At 41.1% G+C, this 17,249-nt stretch overlaps 1 protein-coding gene across 1 annotated transcript in view; it reads right to left on the bottom strand.

The window, feature by feature from the left end:
- Positions 1–6,599: 6,599 nt before the first annotated feature.
- LOC139434853 (cocaine- and amphetamine-regulated transcript protein-like) overlaps positions 6,600–17,249 on the bottom strand; it is a 36,915-nt gene continuing 26,265 nt past the window's right edge. Inside the window, exon 5 of the mRNA XM_071204907.1 lies at positions 6,600–6,646. Within this exon, the coding sequence (XP_071061008.1) occupies positions 6,600–6,646 (47 nt within the window). The remainder of the gene's footprint in view (positions 6,647–17,249) is intronic.

Raw genomic sequence — 17,249 nt, 5'->3', positions numbered from 1 at the left:
CTTCCGGTGTCCCATGGACCGGAAGTAGATGGGCGTGACTGCGCCACTCTATAATCACACAGACAAGAGGGGTTTCCGCCGCAGGTTTATATGTATACGTAATCTGCGCGACTTGCGCGTCCACTTCACTACGTGCAGTGCTGCATAAACATGGCTGAGTCAGCGATAACTTTCGAGGGGTGGAGGCATGGGCGTAGGAAGCATCCTGAATGTGGGGGGGACATTTTTAATGGGGAGTGTGGGGGCCCTCCCCCATGACATTTTTCTTTTGATTTCCTATATTCTGGTGCATTTTAACAGGTGGTTTGATACTTTTATGTGGCTATACTAGCATGAGGAAAATTATGGGTACATTTGATTATTAATTCAGAGCCGTCTTTGAATTAATAAAAGTTAAATGCCCATTTTTTGTACATTTATATACAACAATAAATATTTGTGAGTGCATTGAGAGATATTGTTGTGGAGAGTCATTTATATATAAACCGTAAAATACATTTGTGAATCCTTCTGTGAGCATTTATTAATATTGAGACTGATCTGACTCCATACAGATGTTAAATGTTCAAATAAATGTTGCTCTTCTGTCTATATTGGTCATATGATTTCTGAAATGTTTCCTGTTCAATATCCCCACTGATTTCCTTAACATTCTGGGATCTGGATCTGGATTAATACTGAGCAGAACCCAGAGGTATCACGCTCAGTGGGGGATGGATGATCCCCGCTAAATGTCTCTTAAAATTTGCCGGAAGCACTCCACGGTTTCTGCGATGACAGCTTCTTCTGGTAGCAAGTTCTACTCTCTGATTGTTCTCGGAAAGAAGGAGTATTTAAGAGTGTCACTAGTTGCGAAAATGTGCTTGAAGTTCAAAGAGTTGGCTTTGCGGGTTGCACTTCTTCTAACTGGCTCTAGGTACATTGATGCATCAATGGCTGAGATGTTATGGACAATCTTGAAGAAGGCAAGGCAAGGCAAGGCAAGGCAAGTTTATTTATAGAGCACTTTTCAACGCAAGGCAATTCAAAGTGCTTTACAAAAAAAAAAAAAAATTAAAGACATTAAGCATTAAGAAAAGTTAATCAAATAAACATTAAGAAAAAAAATACATGGATAAAAGTTACAGTGCAGTCTAAAATATAAATAGTTCAATTAAACATTACAAGAAAAAGTACATGGATAAAAGTTACAGTGCAGTTTAAGATATGAATAGTTCAAATAAAAGCAGCGACAAAAAGAAAAGTCTTCAGCCTGGATTTAAAAGTAGTCAGAGTTGCAGCGGACCTGCAGGTTTCTGGGAGTTTGTTCCAGATATTTGGAGCATAATAACTGAACGCTGCTTTACCATGTTTAGTTCTGACTCTGGGGACAGAAAGCTGACCAGTCCCTGAAGACCTGAGAGATCTGGATGGTTCATAGTTTAGCAGGAGGTCAGAAATGTATTTTGGGCCTAAACCATTCAGTGCTTTATAAACCAGCAGCAGTATTTTGAAATCTATTCTTTGACACACAGGAAGCCAGTGTAAAGACTTCAGAACAGGAGTGATGTGATCCACTTTCTTAGTGTTAGTGAGGACTCGAGCAGCGGCGTTCTGAATCAGCTGCAGCTTTCTAATAGATTTTTTAGTGAGACCTGTGAAGACACCATTGCAGTAGTCGAGTCTACTGAAGATAAAGGCATGGACAAGTTGTTCCAAATCCTGCTGTGACATTAGTCTTTTAATCCTAGATATGTTCTTTAGGTGATAGTAGGCTGATTTAGTAACTGTTTTAATGTGACTGTCGAAACTCAGGTCAGAGTCCATGACTACACCTAGATTTCTGGCTTTATCTGTTGGTTTGAACATTGCACACTGAAGCTCAGCGCTAACTTTTAAACGTTCTGCCTTGGCTCCAAAAACCATTACCTCAGTTTTATCTTTGTTTAATTGGAGAAAGTTCTGACACATCCAGTCATTGATTTGTTCAATGCACTTACTCAGTGTTTGAATTGGAGCATAGTCTCCTGGTGAAATTGTTACGTACATTTGTGTGTCATCTACATAGCTATGGTAACTTATTTTGTTGTTCTTCATTATCTGAGCCAGTGGTAGCATGTAGATGTTAAAGAGAAGAGGCCCCAAGATGGAGCCTTGAGGAACCCCACATGTCATATTTGTCAACTCAGATGTGTATTTACCGATAGAAACAAAGTTGTTTCTGTCCTTTAAGTAGGATTTAAACCAATTTAGAACTGTTTCCGAAAGTCCCACCCAGTTTTCCAGTCGGTCCAGTAATATGCTGTGGTCAACAGTGTCAAACGCAGCACTGAGATCTAATAATACTAACACTGAAGTTCTGCCACTGTCTGTGTTTAAGTGGATGTCGTTAAAGACCTTTACAAGAGCAGTCTCAGTGCTGTGGTTTGGACGAAAGCCTGACTGGAACACATCGAAACAACCATTTAAATGCAAGAAATTACTCAACTGTTGAAAAACAACTTTTTCAATGATCTTACCTAGAAATGGCAGGTTTGATATGGGCCTGTAATTGTTCATTACTGAAGCATCTAGATTATTCTTTTTTAAGAGCGGTTTAATGACTGCAGTTTTCAGGGCCTGTGGAAAAATACCTGAGTGAAGAGATTTGTTTACGATATGAAGTAGTTCTGAGGCCATGCAAGGCAAAACATCTTTGAAAAATCCTGTTGGAATAATATCAAGGCAGCAGGAGGAGGATTTCAGAAGTTGTATAATGTCCTCCAGGTTTTTATCATTAATCTGATGGAATTGTGTCATGATGTCTGAATTGATGTTAAGTGGACACAGAGACAACACATTTGCTATTCCTGATGCAGAGGCACTGACTGCTTGTCTGATTTTCTGAATTTTGTCAGTGAAAAAGGAAGCAAAATCATTGCACGCCCTGGTGGATAGAAATTCAGAGGCTACTGACACTGGGGGGTTAGTTAGTCTGTCGACGGTAGCAAACAAGGCACGTGCGTTGTTTTTGTTTTTGGTAATGATGTCAGAGAAGAATGATTGTCGTGCGTTTTTCAATTCCAAATTATAAAGGCCAAGTCTCTCTTTATAAATTTCAAAGTGAACCTGGAGATTTGTTTTTCGCCACCTGCGTTCAGCTTTTCGACATTCTCTTTTTTCTGTTTTAACGGTCATGGCCTTTCTCCATGGAGATATTTTCTTCCCAGTCACTTCCTTTACCTTAATTGTAGCAATGGCATCTATAACATTTTTAATTTTTGAATTAAAATGATCTACTAGCTCATTTACTGAGGTGTTAGCAGGGGCAAGTGTGGAAGAAAAATTCTGAGTAAACATTTCCCTAGTATTTTCAGTTAAACATCGCTTTGTGGTTACCTCTTTTTGAACACTTGTGTGAACAGAAATAGAGCTCTCAAAGAAAACACAGGAATGGTCAGACAGTGCAACATCAGTCACCACAACCTTAGAGATATTCAGACCCTTTGAGATAATTAAGTCCAGAGTGTGCCCCTTATTGTGCGTGGGCTCCGTCACATGCTGAGTCAGTCCATAGCTATCAAGAACACAAAACAGTTCTTTAGCCCCTCTGTCCTGGGGGTTGTCAACATGGATGTTAAAATCACCAACAATGACGAGACGGTCAAAGTCAATACACACTATAGACAGCAGTTCAGTAAGGTCATCAAAAAAGCTTGCACAGTATTTGGGTGGCCTATAGATATTTAGGAACAGAGCTCGAGAGGAGCATTTCAGCTGAAGGGCCACATATTCAAAAGAATCAAAGTTTCCATACGATGTCTTCCTGCATTGAATGGAATCATTGAACAGAATAGCAACTCCACCCCCTTTCTTATGCATTCTTTCCTGACTCATAAAACTAAAGTTGGGAGGGGTTGATTCGATAAGAACAGCTGCACTGTTATTTTGTTCAATCCAAGTTTCTGTTAAAAACATAAAATCAAGATTGTGCTCAGTGATAAAATCATTGATTAAAAATGTTTTTCCTGCCAAAGACCTGACATTTAATAAAGCTAGTTTAAGTTCGTTAAACACACTATCAGTCATGTTTTTTGTAACAAGCTGTGGCTGACATGGAATCACTGCTAAATTAGATAAACTCACACAAACGTTTGAGTGCTTCCTGTATCTAAGATCATTCACCGCTCTTAATCTATTACCTATCAACACAGATATCGGCAAAGCTACTGGCAGGCAGGGCCCGGGCATGTCCTGGAAAGAGTTGAGAGTGCCATACGCCCTTGAGCCTGGACCCAGCAGATATCAGTTTGCAGATTGTTTTGGTTTGGATGATTGTGGTAGGCATGGTGATGAAGCCGGGGGAGATGGTGCGCGTCTCTGCTTTGGTGATTTTGGTGGGCGTCGTTGAGGAGCGGGGGTAAAGGACATGCTGCCAGCTCTGCGTATCGCCTTAGTCTGGTCTTTGAAATCCAGGAAGGAATCGGTGCCAGCCCTCTGTATCTCCTTCTTGTGTTCCACGATCTCCAGGAGGGTGGGCGAGGGCGAAAGGGTGAACGGAGTATCCTCAAAGGCGTTGACAGGGGGGGGGGTGACGGGCGGTGGGGACTCCTCCGTGTGTTTCATAGGTCTCCCATAATCAGAACATTCCTCAGGCGGGTGCAGTGATACTTCTTCAGGGTTTTCTGCGCGATGTGTTGTGTCTATCTCCTGTTTTGATTCCTCTTGCCGCTTGTCCTTGGCAGAGGGAACAGATTGATGATGCAGGCAGTTGAATATGTTAGAGATAAACAATTTCACTCCTGACTTGTTCAGGCAAACTCCATTTGCCTTGAAAAGATGTCTGCGGTCCCAGAAAAAGTTAAAACTGTCAATAAAATGCACAGAATGGTCAGTACAGACAGTTGAAAGCCAGGTGTTCAGTGCAAACAATCTGCTGAATCTCTCCACTCCTCTTCTGACTGGCGGTAGAGGGCCACTGATGAACACCTCTGCATTTAGAGAGCTGGCAGTTTCCAACAGACATTTAAAGTCTTTTTTCAGCACTTCTGACTCTTGTTTCACAACATCATTTGTTCCAATATGTAGTACCACATTCTTCACAGTCGGATGTTCAGCCCCAATATGCAGGATCTTATCAGCCAAGTCAGAGACTGTATCCTTGGGAAAACAGAGTACTTTGGTGTTGTTCTTACTACACAGACCTTTTACATCTCTTACAGCAGAGTCACCCACAATCAGAGTTTCAGGCCCAGTCGTTAGCTTTCCCTCTAGCCTTTTACTTTTGGAGTAGCTATTGGTCCTTACCCTGCTGTGTGAAGAGGACGGGTTATCCAGGTCATCAGAAAGAGATCTCCGGCTCTTGGTCAGCGGAGCGTATCTGTTCTGGATTGGCACACTTGGTGGTTTAGGAGGATTTTTTGTAATTCTCCCTTTAGCAGCTGTCCACTGCTGTTTAGGGGTTGAAGAGGCGCTCCTCTTGGGTGATAACAATGCAGGCCAGCCGGTCGCATCACATATTTCAGAGTGTTGGGCTCTGCCCGTTATCCTTCCTCCCAAATCCCATGAAAATGATTTACTCTTAGGCTTTGCACCCAGAGAGTTCCAGGGAGGACCACCACTTGTAGATTTATGACCCGGTACACAGCCCTCCTGTTCCTTGGAATCCTTGTAGCTGATAACTAGCTGTGAGTTAGCATACCCTTTTCCATTATTTTGCAACACTGGTAAAGTGGTGTCATTCCCACAACATAGTCCATTCACTTCCACGTTAACTTCCAGCCGTTGCATTTTCATTTCCAGCATGGCCATCTTCTGTAGAAGTTTGTGGAAGTCATCTGTAGAGAACGGAGGCATTTTTCTACCAACTAGCTTAAGCTAAATAGCATGCAGTAGCCTACCAGGCTTTAGCTGTTGCTAGGCCACGCTACTGTAAGACTGGGGTCGCCGTAAAAATGTTGAAATATGGCTGAAAACCTCCGTCTATTTACGAAGATGAACTGTCCCAGTGATAGGTTAATGTCCAGGAGCCGCTGCTCGAAGTTTTCAGAGAATAAGAATAGGAAAATCAGCATAAAAAGTAAGCAGAGGCAGGAGCAAGCAGAAAAGCGTCTGCACTGTAAGAAAGATAAGCAGGGACTCAAGAAGAGAATCAAACGAGCCAATCGCCGCCTTTCACTTAATTCCACCCAGTTCAACCGCTTAAGCATTTCTGTGACACTGCTGTCCCATTCATAATCTCCAAAAATGAATCTTGCACCTCTTCTTTGTACTGATTCCAGGGCATCACTGTCTTTATCAGTGTAGGGGTCCCAGACCGAGCTGGCGTACTCTAGTTTAGAACGTACTAGGGCCACAAAAGCTGTCTCCTTCAGTTTCTGCGGACAGCGTCGCAGGTTCCGGCGTAGGAAGCAGAGCGAACGGTTTGCCTGTGTTACAATTTGGCCAATGTGTTGGGCCAAATGTCAGGTTGTTATGGATTTCTACCCCAAGATAAGGCTGGTGGGTCACCTCTTTTAACACCTGGCCACATAGAGTATGGTTTTTAATGTGCGGGTTTGTTGATCTGCTTGTTCGTAGAATGTAGCACTTACTAGTATTAAAGCACATTCCCCAAGTGTTAGCCCATTACTGAAGTCTAGTCAGGTCACCCTGTAGGTCTTCTTGGTCACTTCCATTTTTAATAGGCCTGTAGGGATGAGAGTCCACATCACACTTTACTCTAAACTGTCCTTTCCCTTTCATCACTCACCTCAGCAACGGACCTCTCTCCACTGTCCCTGTGTTCTGCCTCTGACTCACTCTCAAGCGCCTAGATGTCAAGAGAGGTGGTGAAGTGATCATTATCTATTGAGCAGTATACTCTTTCACATTGAATCATAACAAGTCTACTGAATGTAAATACAACTGACTCTAAAGTAAGTCCCAGTCTGTGACATTGGACATTTTGAAGACTCAAAGTCCCAAGCAGTAGGTAGAATATTAGTTAGTCTATGTAATGTACACAGAAAATAAATAGTTAACTGAATACTGGGATGGAAATGGCCTATAAGCACTCGGTAAAACATAAACACACACAAAAAGCTTCTGAATGATAAGAAGTATAATTAAAACATAATGCACATTATCATTTTGAGAGAGAGTACCTAAGTTAAAGAACTCGGACAATAATCTCCTATCGAACTGAGGCTCCAGTAAAACACACTGACTACGTATCTACACTGAACAAAAGTATAAATGCAACACTTTTGTTTTTGCTCCCATTTTTCATGAGATGAACTCAAAGATCTAACACATTTTCTATATACACAAAATAACCATTTCTCTCAAATATTGTTCGCAAATCTGAAAAAATCTGTGATAGTGAGCCCTTCTCCTTTGCCGAGATAATCCATCCCACCTCACAGGTGTGGCATATCAAGATGCTGATTAGACAGCATGATTATTGCACAGGTGTGCCTTAGGCTGGCCACAATAAAAGGCCACTCTGAAACGTGCAGTTTTGCTTTATTGGGGGGGTCCGAAAACCAGTCAGTATCTGGTGTGACCACCATTTGCCTCACGCAGTGCAACACATCTCCTTCGCATAGAGTTGATCAGGTTGGTGATTGTGGCCTGTGGAATGTTGGTCCACTCCTCTTCAATGGCTGTGCGAAGCTGCTGGATATTGGCAGGAACTGGAACACGTTGTCGTATACGACGATCCAGAGCATCCCAAACATGCTCAATGGGTGACATGTCCGGTGAGTATGCTGGCCATGCAAGAACTGGGATGTTTTCAGCCACCAGGAATTGTGTACAGATCCTTGCAACATGGGGCCGTGCATTATCATGCTGCAACATGAGGTGATCGTGGATGAATGGCACAACAATGGGCCTCAGGATCTTGTCACGGTATCTCTGTGCATTCATAATGCCATCAATAAAATGCACCTGTGTTCGTCGTCCATAACATACGCCTGCCCATACCATAACCCCACCACCACCATGGGCCACTCGATTCACAACATTGACATCAGAAAACCTCTCACCCACACAACGCCACACACGCTGTCTGCCATCTGCCCTGAACAGGGAAAACCGGGATTCATCCGTGAAGAGAACACCTCTCCAACGTGCCAGACGCCATCGAATGTGAGCATGTGCCCACTCAAGTCGGTGACGACGAACCGGAGTCAGGTCGAGACCCCGATGAGGACGACAAGCATGCAGATGAGCTTCCCTGAGACGGTTTCTGACAGTTTGTGCAGAAATTCTTTGGTTATGCAAACCGATTGTTGCAGCAGCTGTCCGAGTGGCTGGTCTCAGACGATCTTGGAGGTGAACATGCTGGATGTAGAGGTCCTGGGCTGGTGTGGTTACACGTGGTCTGCAGTTGTGAGGCCGGTTGGATGTACTGCCAAATTCTCTGAAACGCCTTTGGAGACGGCTTATGGTAGAGAAATGAACATTCAATTCATGGGCAACAGCTCTGGTGGACATTCCTGCTGTCAGCATGCCAATTGCACGCTCCCTCAAAACTTGCGACATCTGTGGCATTGTGCTGTGTGATAAAACTGCACGTTTCAGAGTGGCCTTTTATTGTGGCCAGCCTAAGGCACACCTGTGCAATAATCATGCTGTCTAATCAGCATCTTGATATGCCACACCTGTGAGGTGGGATAGATTATCTCGGCAAAGGAGAAGTGCTCACTATCACAGATTATTTCAGATTTGTGAACAATATTTGAGAGAAATGGTTATTTTGTGTATGTAGAAAATGTTTTAGATCTTTGAGTTCAAAAACAAAAGTATTGCATTTATATTTTTGTTCAGTGTACATGGACATCATGGTGTTTACATGAGCACAGAGAGATCGGGTTATTCATGTTTCCTGTTTACATCATAACCTGGCATTTCGATGATTTTCTCATCTAAAGTTGAACTATTCAGTATTTGTATTTCTCTATCATGACAAAGACGAAACTCCTCTCCAGACGTGAGACGCTTTTGCCGTCGCCGCCATCACTGTTAACTGATTAACTGCTACCAGCTGATGACTTACTTTCCTCTTCTTTGAAACATGGTTTATTTTGTCCATGTTGTCTGTTGGAGAAAACATAGGCTCGAGGCTTGTGTCGTTTTGGGCCAGTGACGTCATCGATGACAAACGAAGCCTACGTGGCGATTCAGATCGGTTGAACCACAACGCTCATATTACCCATGGATGTATAATAAGAACCATATTACCCCTCCTGTACCCGGGCCCGGTGACACGATGGAATTAAGAGAGCTCAGACCCTCACTCATATAGAGGTCGGAACATGTCATAAGTATAAATAAATAAAAGCATAAATAAATGTAGGAATACAAACATGAATAAATACAGGAATAAATAGTCTAAAGTGTTTTCAGATACATTCAGTGTGTGTGCTGTGGCTCAGCTAGAAAGCAGTTGACTCATGACCGCAGGGTCCCTGGTTCAACGACTGGTCAATAAGTCTTTTTTGTTGTTTATAAAAGCTACAGCTAAATGAGACAATGTAGTTAATAAATGTATTCTTTGATATGGTTTAGCCTTTCTCAGGCTACAACGTGGTTAAGTTTATGAATATTATTAAGGAATACAAATCCCTCTTTGCAATGTTTACCAGCCTCCTTAGGATTTTCAATCACAATCATTAAACTGGAATAAATACAATATTGTTAACATGAAAATATGATTTTATGTTCGTTGATTAGAGTTATTCTAAGGCTTTACTCATTGGGAACTCGGTATGAGATAAAGCACACTGTTGAGATGTCTAATCTGCCTGTTTTACACACTTTGACCAACAGGAGATTTGTGTTCAAATGAAGCCCATGATGAAGCCTCATGAGATGAACCCTTTTGCGAACCAATTGGCTGGAAAGCTTCAAAGGTTCATAATGCTTCATCTCACCATCACTACCATTTCCTGAACATTTGGTGTGTGTGCCTTACCTCCGCTACCCGCATCGCTTCATACAACAGATCTGAGCTGTCCAACTACGACAACACTCCTCGAACATGCACGCGCTATGTGAGAATCTGCCTTGGTGCAAAGTAGCAGTGAAAACATGGTACGGAGTTTCATTGATTTGGGCATTCTCTCAATAAGCAAGAGGAATGGATTTGATAGTGAAGCACTGACACAGCGCTCTACAAAGTGCGGCGAGTGGATAGACCGATTCACGGACTTTCGACATGGTAAAAGTGGGGGGGTCTAAACTAATCATTTGAAAAAGTGGGGGGGACTTGTCCCACCCTCACATAATGGCTGCGACGCCCAGGGGTGGAGGTATGCCCATTACTTTGAGTTCGTCCGAAGAATAGACAGGAATGTGACGGTGAGGTGCAAACTGTGTCCAGGCCAGAAGCTGTTATCCACTGCTGTAAACACCATGTCAAACCTCAACAAACACCTGCAAAGAACACATGCTAAGGTGAAGCTAATAGCTAAGGACCCCCGACAACATGGATTAAACGTGTGTTTTTTTTACCACAATGTTGGGGAAATTAATGGATAAAATGCACGGATTATGATTATTATTATTATTCCCACTCCGATCGGGACACTAGGTTCACCGTTTACCTGCAGCGAAGCGTTGACAGTTTACGTGGGCTGGGTGCAGTGGCGGACTGGCCATCGGGACGAATCTCGATGGGCTGGTACCGAAGTGGGCCGGTCGGATAAGTCACTAGCACATCCCCCACTCCCCCCGTTGACAATTTACTAGCAGTACCGAAGTGGGCCGGTCGAGAGTCCCGGGATGATTTTTAGTCCCATTCCACCACTGGCTACATGACCGTATGATCGCCCATATTGACGCATCTCATTCCTAAACTTCTAACAGATACAACATAAACCGATCCTTCAGCCTTATATGAGCTCTCAGACACGTTCAAAATGAAACTGTCATCGCTTGCTGCTGTGTGCGCCATCGTGCGTTTACATGCAGATGCTGGGATCCTGAACGGTGCAGCTGGAGCACTGTGCCCGCAATGACGTCACACATCATTTTGCGGGACTTGAAGAATCCCGAGAAGATCCAGAAAATTGTCAACATTGAAGGGCAGATTAATGGTTATCAAAGTACACATATCCAAAATCAGTTCAGTAACGGTTTCAAGGGGACAATATTTACTCAAATTGATGGGTTTGGATGATGGGGGAAACTCGTGTCACAGGCTCTTTAAAGCCTGTAACAGACTAATGGAAGTGCTTTAGTATTTTTTTAATTTAAAAACAGTCATTGTATTGACTGTGCCCAATGATTGACAATATTAAAGTGAATATAAACACAATTTCATATTATGATGAGATACAAAATAATCATGGAGATTTCACATGGAGTCACTGTTCATTTTGTACCATGTAAATAGTACATGTTTTTACTTCAAACTCCGTTAACAAGAATAACAGATTAAATCAAATGAAAATGTGTTTGTGTGTATATTTGTGAGAGAGTGAGTGAGTGATTACCACGTCTTTTCTCTCTGCTTTTGCTGGGAACTAAGGCCCAATCCCAAACCACGCCCTACACCCTACCCCTACCTCTACACACTCGCCCTCCGTGACGTAGTGAACTCCGTGGAGTGACACTCGCAGCTCAACGAGGCTCCCTCCTGTCAGATGGAGGGAATAAATACAGCGACAAGCTTTGGGACAAATCAAATCAAGTTTTATTTATATAGCACATTTAAAAGCAATTTTTGGTCGAGCCAAAGTGCTATACATGTAATAAAAACACATTACTACAATCACAATAAAAGACAATCATTTACAACAGAAATATAAAAAACAAAAACACAGGGAATAGTCAGGTGTCATACTCCGCTGTGACTAGAAGGTGCAGAGTATTATCATCTGATATTTAAGAAGTGTGTTACATTTGAAATGGCAGAAAGTCTTGTTGCAATTTCCAGACATTAAAAGAGGTCCTTGAGTTTCTCTGGTAATTATCAATAGTAGCAGTTAAGTGAATACTGTTCAAACAATACCTGTGTTTGTGTTTTATATTGATTTCTCTGTTTTATCCTTTCATAAATGTGAGGACTAAAATGGCTATAAACAAGGGCTGCTTAGAGTAAACAGGGTATGTGTGGGTGTAATTACTTTGTATTAATAATAAGCAGTCTGTGTAACCAGAAGTTGGAGATATGAGAGATGAAATCTTTGGGTTATCTTTGGAAGCAAGGAAATACCCTTTAAGACTTTGAGGTCTCTGGAATGTGGGGGGATGTGTGTGTGTGGAGGCTGAGTAAACTCCACCCCTTCCTGTTGGTGTTGGTATGAAAGAAGCTGTTCATCTTTTTGTTCTGCCTCTCTTCTCGCGCTGCCCAGACCGGAGGGTCTTGCAGCATGTGAACAAGGCCAGGAGTAGGTATATTCCTGACATTACGCATATGATATGATATGGCTTTGTATGGTATGGTAATGTATTGATTGTATTGCATTGTCATATTACCATTAAAGTAGATTATTGTTTAACGGTTACTTGGTAGCTCTGGATTCCTTCCTGTATGATAACCAGCTTGTTAGGGACGCGCGGAGATTTGAAAAGCGGACCAGTTATCCCTCAAAATCTCCATCAAAGGCCAGAGAGAAAAAGTGTGTTTTTAGTGATGATTTAAAAACCCCCAGGGTCTGGGCCGACCTCACATGGAGGGGCAGAGTGTTCCAGAGCCTGGGGCCAGCTGCTGCGAAGGCTCGGTGCCCTCTGGTTTTGAGCCTGTTCTTGGGCACTATCAAAGGCAGCTGATCAGCTGACCTTAAGGCTCTGCCTGGGGTGTAGCGCTGGAGGAGTTCGGCTATATACAGATGTAGCGCTTCGTTTCAGATGCCTATCCGTGCAGGTCCGTGATCGGCACGGGGTGGGCCCCTGCTGAAAAGTAAAACCCCCCGCAGGACTTGAAACGCCCCCTTGATAAATACATTTAATTATAATGAAACCAGCTGCAATGGATCATGGATCCACCAGGGGGAGCCGTGAAAAGATGCCACACTGAAACTCATGTGAAATAAACAGCTGATCTACAGGTATCTGATATAGCGGATAATTGTTAAGATCCATATATCACGGATAGGATCATATTCTGTGCTAAGTAAGAGACATGTAATCATTTACTAAACATCACCATGTTTTTATTTAACAAAATAATGTTTAATTCACGTTGGCGTAAGTACAAAACCATCGCTATGTTTTTAGATCAGGAAATGCATCCAGGGTCAAACAAACGATGTTCAATCGTCATCCTCGCGATCATTTAATGTATCTATGTTCGCGAGTTGAAATGAATGCACTAAATTTAATCCACGTGAGTTTACAACAACAAAAATAATCGCTTTGTTTTTATATCACATCCGACCGGAGGAAAATGCAGCGGCTCTCACTACCGATCACCCTAATCCCACGGGCAAACAATAATATGTACAGTGTTAATAGTTTACTCTATTATTAGTGTCTAATAGTACTGCTATAATAATCACACATTGAGTTGTTGAAATCAGACCGTCGTTTTTTTTAAACGCTCTGAATGAAACGGCAGCTCTCAGGTGATCAGCTGTGTGTTTACACAATAAAATATGCATAGTAATTTAATACCTTCCAACACACATTGTAAGAACAGTTCTGTTTCATATGAGTGTTGAGAGCTGTATCCACAAATCTACTAATTTTGCCCTCAGTGCACCAGATTGATGCATTTAACTTCAATTTAAATAAAAACATCTTCTGTTGTAACAACAATAACATTATAAATAGTAACATAGCATGGTATTGCACATTTACTGTAGCTTTGAGTGTTACTGGCCTGAGATTTTTTTATTACATGAATGAAGGTGACTGAGGCTTTTTAATATAGACTTTTCAGTGTCCCACATTTTGCACAGAACTGTCCCACATTAGGAAAACAGATTGTCTGAGACAACTTGGCACTAAGAGTACTAATATGTCTACCATTTCTTTTATGAGTTTAATATCTGCATGTTCTCTTTTGGTTTGATTAGGACACATCCTGGGGATTTCAGAATGTTACTGGATTTTGATTTATTGTATCGGCTTCATGTCGCAATATATTCCCGAAGTCTGAAATGCAAAAATGTTCCACATTAGGGCAATTCACTCTACATTTAATCATTTTGTTTATTTTTAACGAAATAAATGTGGTTTAATCCATCATGAAATTAATGTAGGCTATTTACTTAGTACATATCTGACATTAACGATTAACACACTGTTCATACTGCTCACATGCTGAGATCTAGTGTATTCATACCCCTCACTGTTTATTCATCATTCAATTCATTCTATATTTTATTCTGTAGATTGTGAACATTACTTTTCACTTTACTGCTTGTTGCACCTGGTTAGAAGCTAAACTGCATTTCGTTGTCTCAGTACCTGTAATCTGTGCAATAACAATAAAGTTGAATCTAATCTTGAGCAGGAACTAATGTAGGCTATTTACTTAGTACATATCTGACATTAACGATTAAACACATTTGTGCATTCTTTATGAATGCAAACCGAGTCATTTCGTTTATTTTTAACGAAATAAATGTGATTTAATCCACATAATTTACTGTGTTAATTGTTTACTGTACAGTAGTATTGTTTAACTTGAAGGTGCCTGATGTGAACATTTCCAGAATGTATTGTCTTCACTTTTTAAATGCCTCTGTGATGTGCTGCAGACCATCGTTCACCAGCCCAACCCCCCATGTGTCCTATATGTATGTCGGGGACCCTTTGTTTAAAACTAATTGGCCATCGGAATGTGTGGAGTCACATTCCACAGCTCTCCCCCCCCCCCCCCCTCCTGTGATCCCCCGCACACAGAGAGACACAGGGAGATCGCTCTTCTGGAGTGAAGAGAGCAGAAATAATGATATTGCAAGTTAGAAACGTAAAATGCATTTTGAATGTCCGATAGTCCACCATTAACACCTTAGTCCGTCTCGTCTCATCAACGAAAACTAAATATACATGACATACTTTGTTTTAGTAGATTTCGCATGAGAGCAAAAGGAAAATATCCGTGTGTAAGAGTGAAAATGTATGTATGTAAAATGAGAATATATGTGTGTAAGAGTGAAAATATGCTGCAGTTTGAATGTCCGATAGTCCACCATTTCCACCGGAAATATCAAACATTTAATAAAAGTGAAAAACAACGAACAAGACTTAACGTATTCATCATAATTAATTATATTTATTTCGTTTGGATGTAGGATGTTTGACTTTGTTTAGAGCAGTGATCTTCTACTATATTAACATTTTGGACCCAAAATCACAAAAAAAACGTAAAAACAGATTTTGAAAATGATTTTATTTTTCATAACACAAACATACACAACGAAACCATTTAAAAGCTGGAAATATATACATGGGATGTGACTATGATAATGTGAAAGTTTGATTGAGGTAGCATGGGATTTCATTCTGATAAGGCAAAAGTGTTATTATAAATATAATACAAATATATATATACATATTATGTACAAAAATCTGTTTTTTCTGTCTTTATCTGTGCCACACTTCAAAGCGGTTTCTGTCAACTACGACACAGAGGGCAACATCACAGATTCCTCCTCCTCCATGTCAAAAAACAAGCTTAAAGCTTGACTCACGTTCAGAGTTCTCTTCATCATAGTTGAGTCTTCAAAACTCTAAATCTATCTAACTATATCTAAATTCTCAATATTTGTCTGTCATTTTACTTCAATCGCAGTCTCCCGCAGCCTCTCTTCGTCTCCCGCCGCCTGTCTTCGTATATCTTCGTCTCTCTCCATTTCCCGCCGTCTCTCTTCGGTTCCCGCCGTCCCTCTTCGTCTCTTTTCGTCTCGTTTCGTATCACTCCGTTTACCTGATTACCTCACCCCTTCCTGGTAAATACATCCTGTTGAGCAGAATCTACAGTTTCCAGTATTTTCCGTTTCGTAAAATGATAAAATACAGTGAAGATATTAAAATATGTGCTTCCATTATTCATACTTCTGAAATATATCTGTATTAACTTTATATCATCGTATGTCCGTGTTTATTGGGTATTTTTGCATGAAACAAAGACTGGCATATAGTTTCAAGCCAGTACTTTCGACAGAAATACACATATACATCCTGTTGAGCAGGATCTACAGTTTCCAGTATTTTCCGTTTCGTAAAATGATCAAATACGGCGAAGATATTCAAATATGTGCTTCCATATTTCATACTTTTGAAATGTATTACATTTAGATCATCGTGTCTCCGTGTTTACTGGGTCTTTTTGCATGAAACAAAGACTGGGATATAGTTTCAAGCCAGTACTTTCGACAGAAACACACGGCAATGTTGTCCGGACTGTTGTTTTTATGCGGCACCGGCTTGAACAGGTCATGTGATCTGATCACGCCGGCGTGACGGTCGACTCCAAAGGGTTAATATTAAATACATATAAGTATTTTTACAACTTGTATTTAGAAATACTCTGTTGTAATTATTGATGCATACATGTGTTCATCCATTCAATGTGGCATCTGCTATAATGGGGTTAATGTATGATATTACTTAATAATACAATACATTATAATATATGATATGATAATTACATTTTAGTTTTATTCATTTCTTATTTCATAGTTTCTCATTATTATTATTTGTATCGCTCATCTTATTTTTGATTTTATTAATCTGTGTGAATCTGTGCTGTCCTGTTTTTCACTCTCACCCTGTTGCTGTTTGAACTACTGAATTTCCCCACGGGATTAATAAAGGTCCATCTTATCTTATCTTAATGTATAAGTTGATTTACTTCAATCTACTGTACAATATTACAAGAAATATACTGCATAAAGCAAACTATATACTTTATTTGATCTAAAATATTGATGTTTCTACAACACCCATTGTGTATTTTGTGAATGAAGCGCCATCTCATGGTTAAATCCTGTAATTGAACAAATGGGGAAATTGGGCAACGCCCTCTAGCAATTTGGTAACACCCCCAGCCACTGGCATCTGCTGGGCTTTTGACTGGGACACACCCATTTGAGTCTGATCTGGAGTGCTACATCTGTAGGCAGGAGCTAGCCCATTTAGGGCTTTAAAAACAAATAAAAGGATTTTTAAATCAATTTGGAACCGAACTGGAAGCCAGTGCAATGAAGCCAGAATTGGGGTGATATGGTCATTCTTTTTATGGCCAGTGAGAAGACGTGCAGCTGCATTCTGAACTAGCTGGAGGCGTCTAATTGAGGCCTGGTCCATACCCACATACAGAGCATTGCAGTAATCCAGTCTTGAGGTAA

Source organism: Pseudochaenichthys georgianus, chromosome 11, assembly GCF_902827115.2.
Source record: "Pseudochaenichthys georgianus chromosome 11, fPseGeo1.2, whole genome shotgun sequence".
NCBI lineage: Eukaryota > Metazoa > Chordata > Actinopteri > Perciformes > Channichthyidae > Pseudochaenichthys > Pseudochaenichthys georgianus.
The sequence above is the reverse complement of the archived record's forward strand: the minus strand, read 5'-3'. Positions and strand labels throughout refer to the sequence as shown.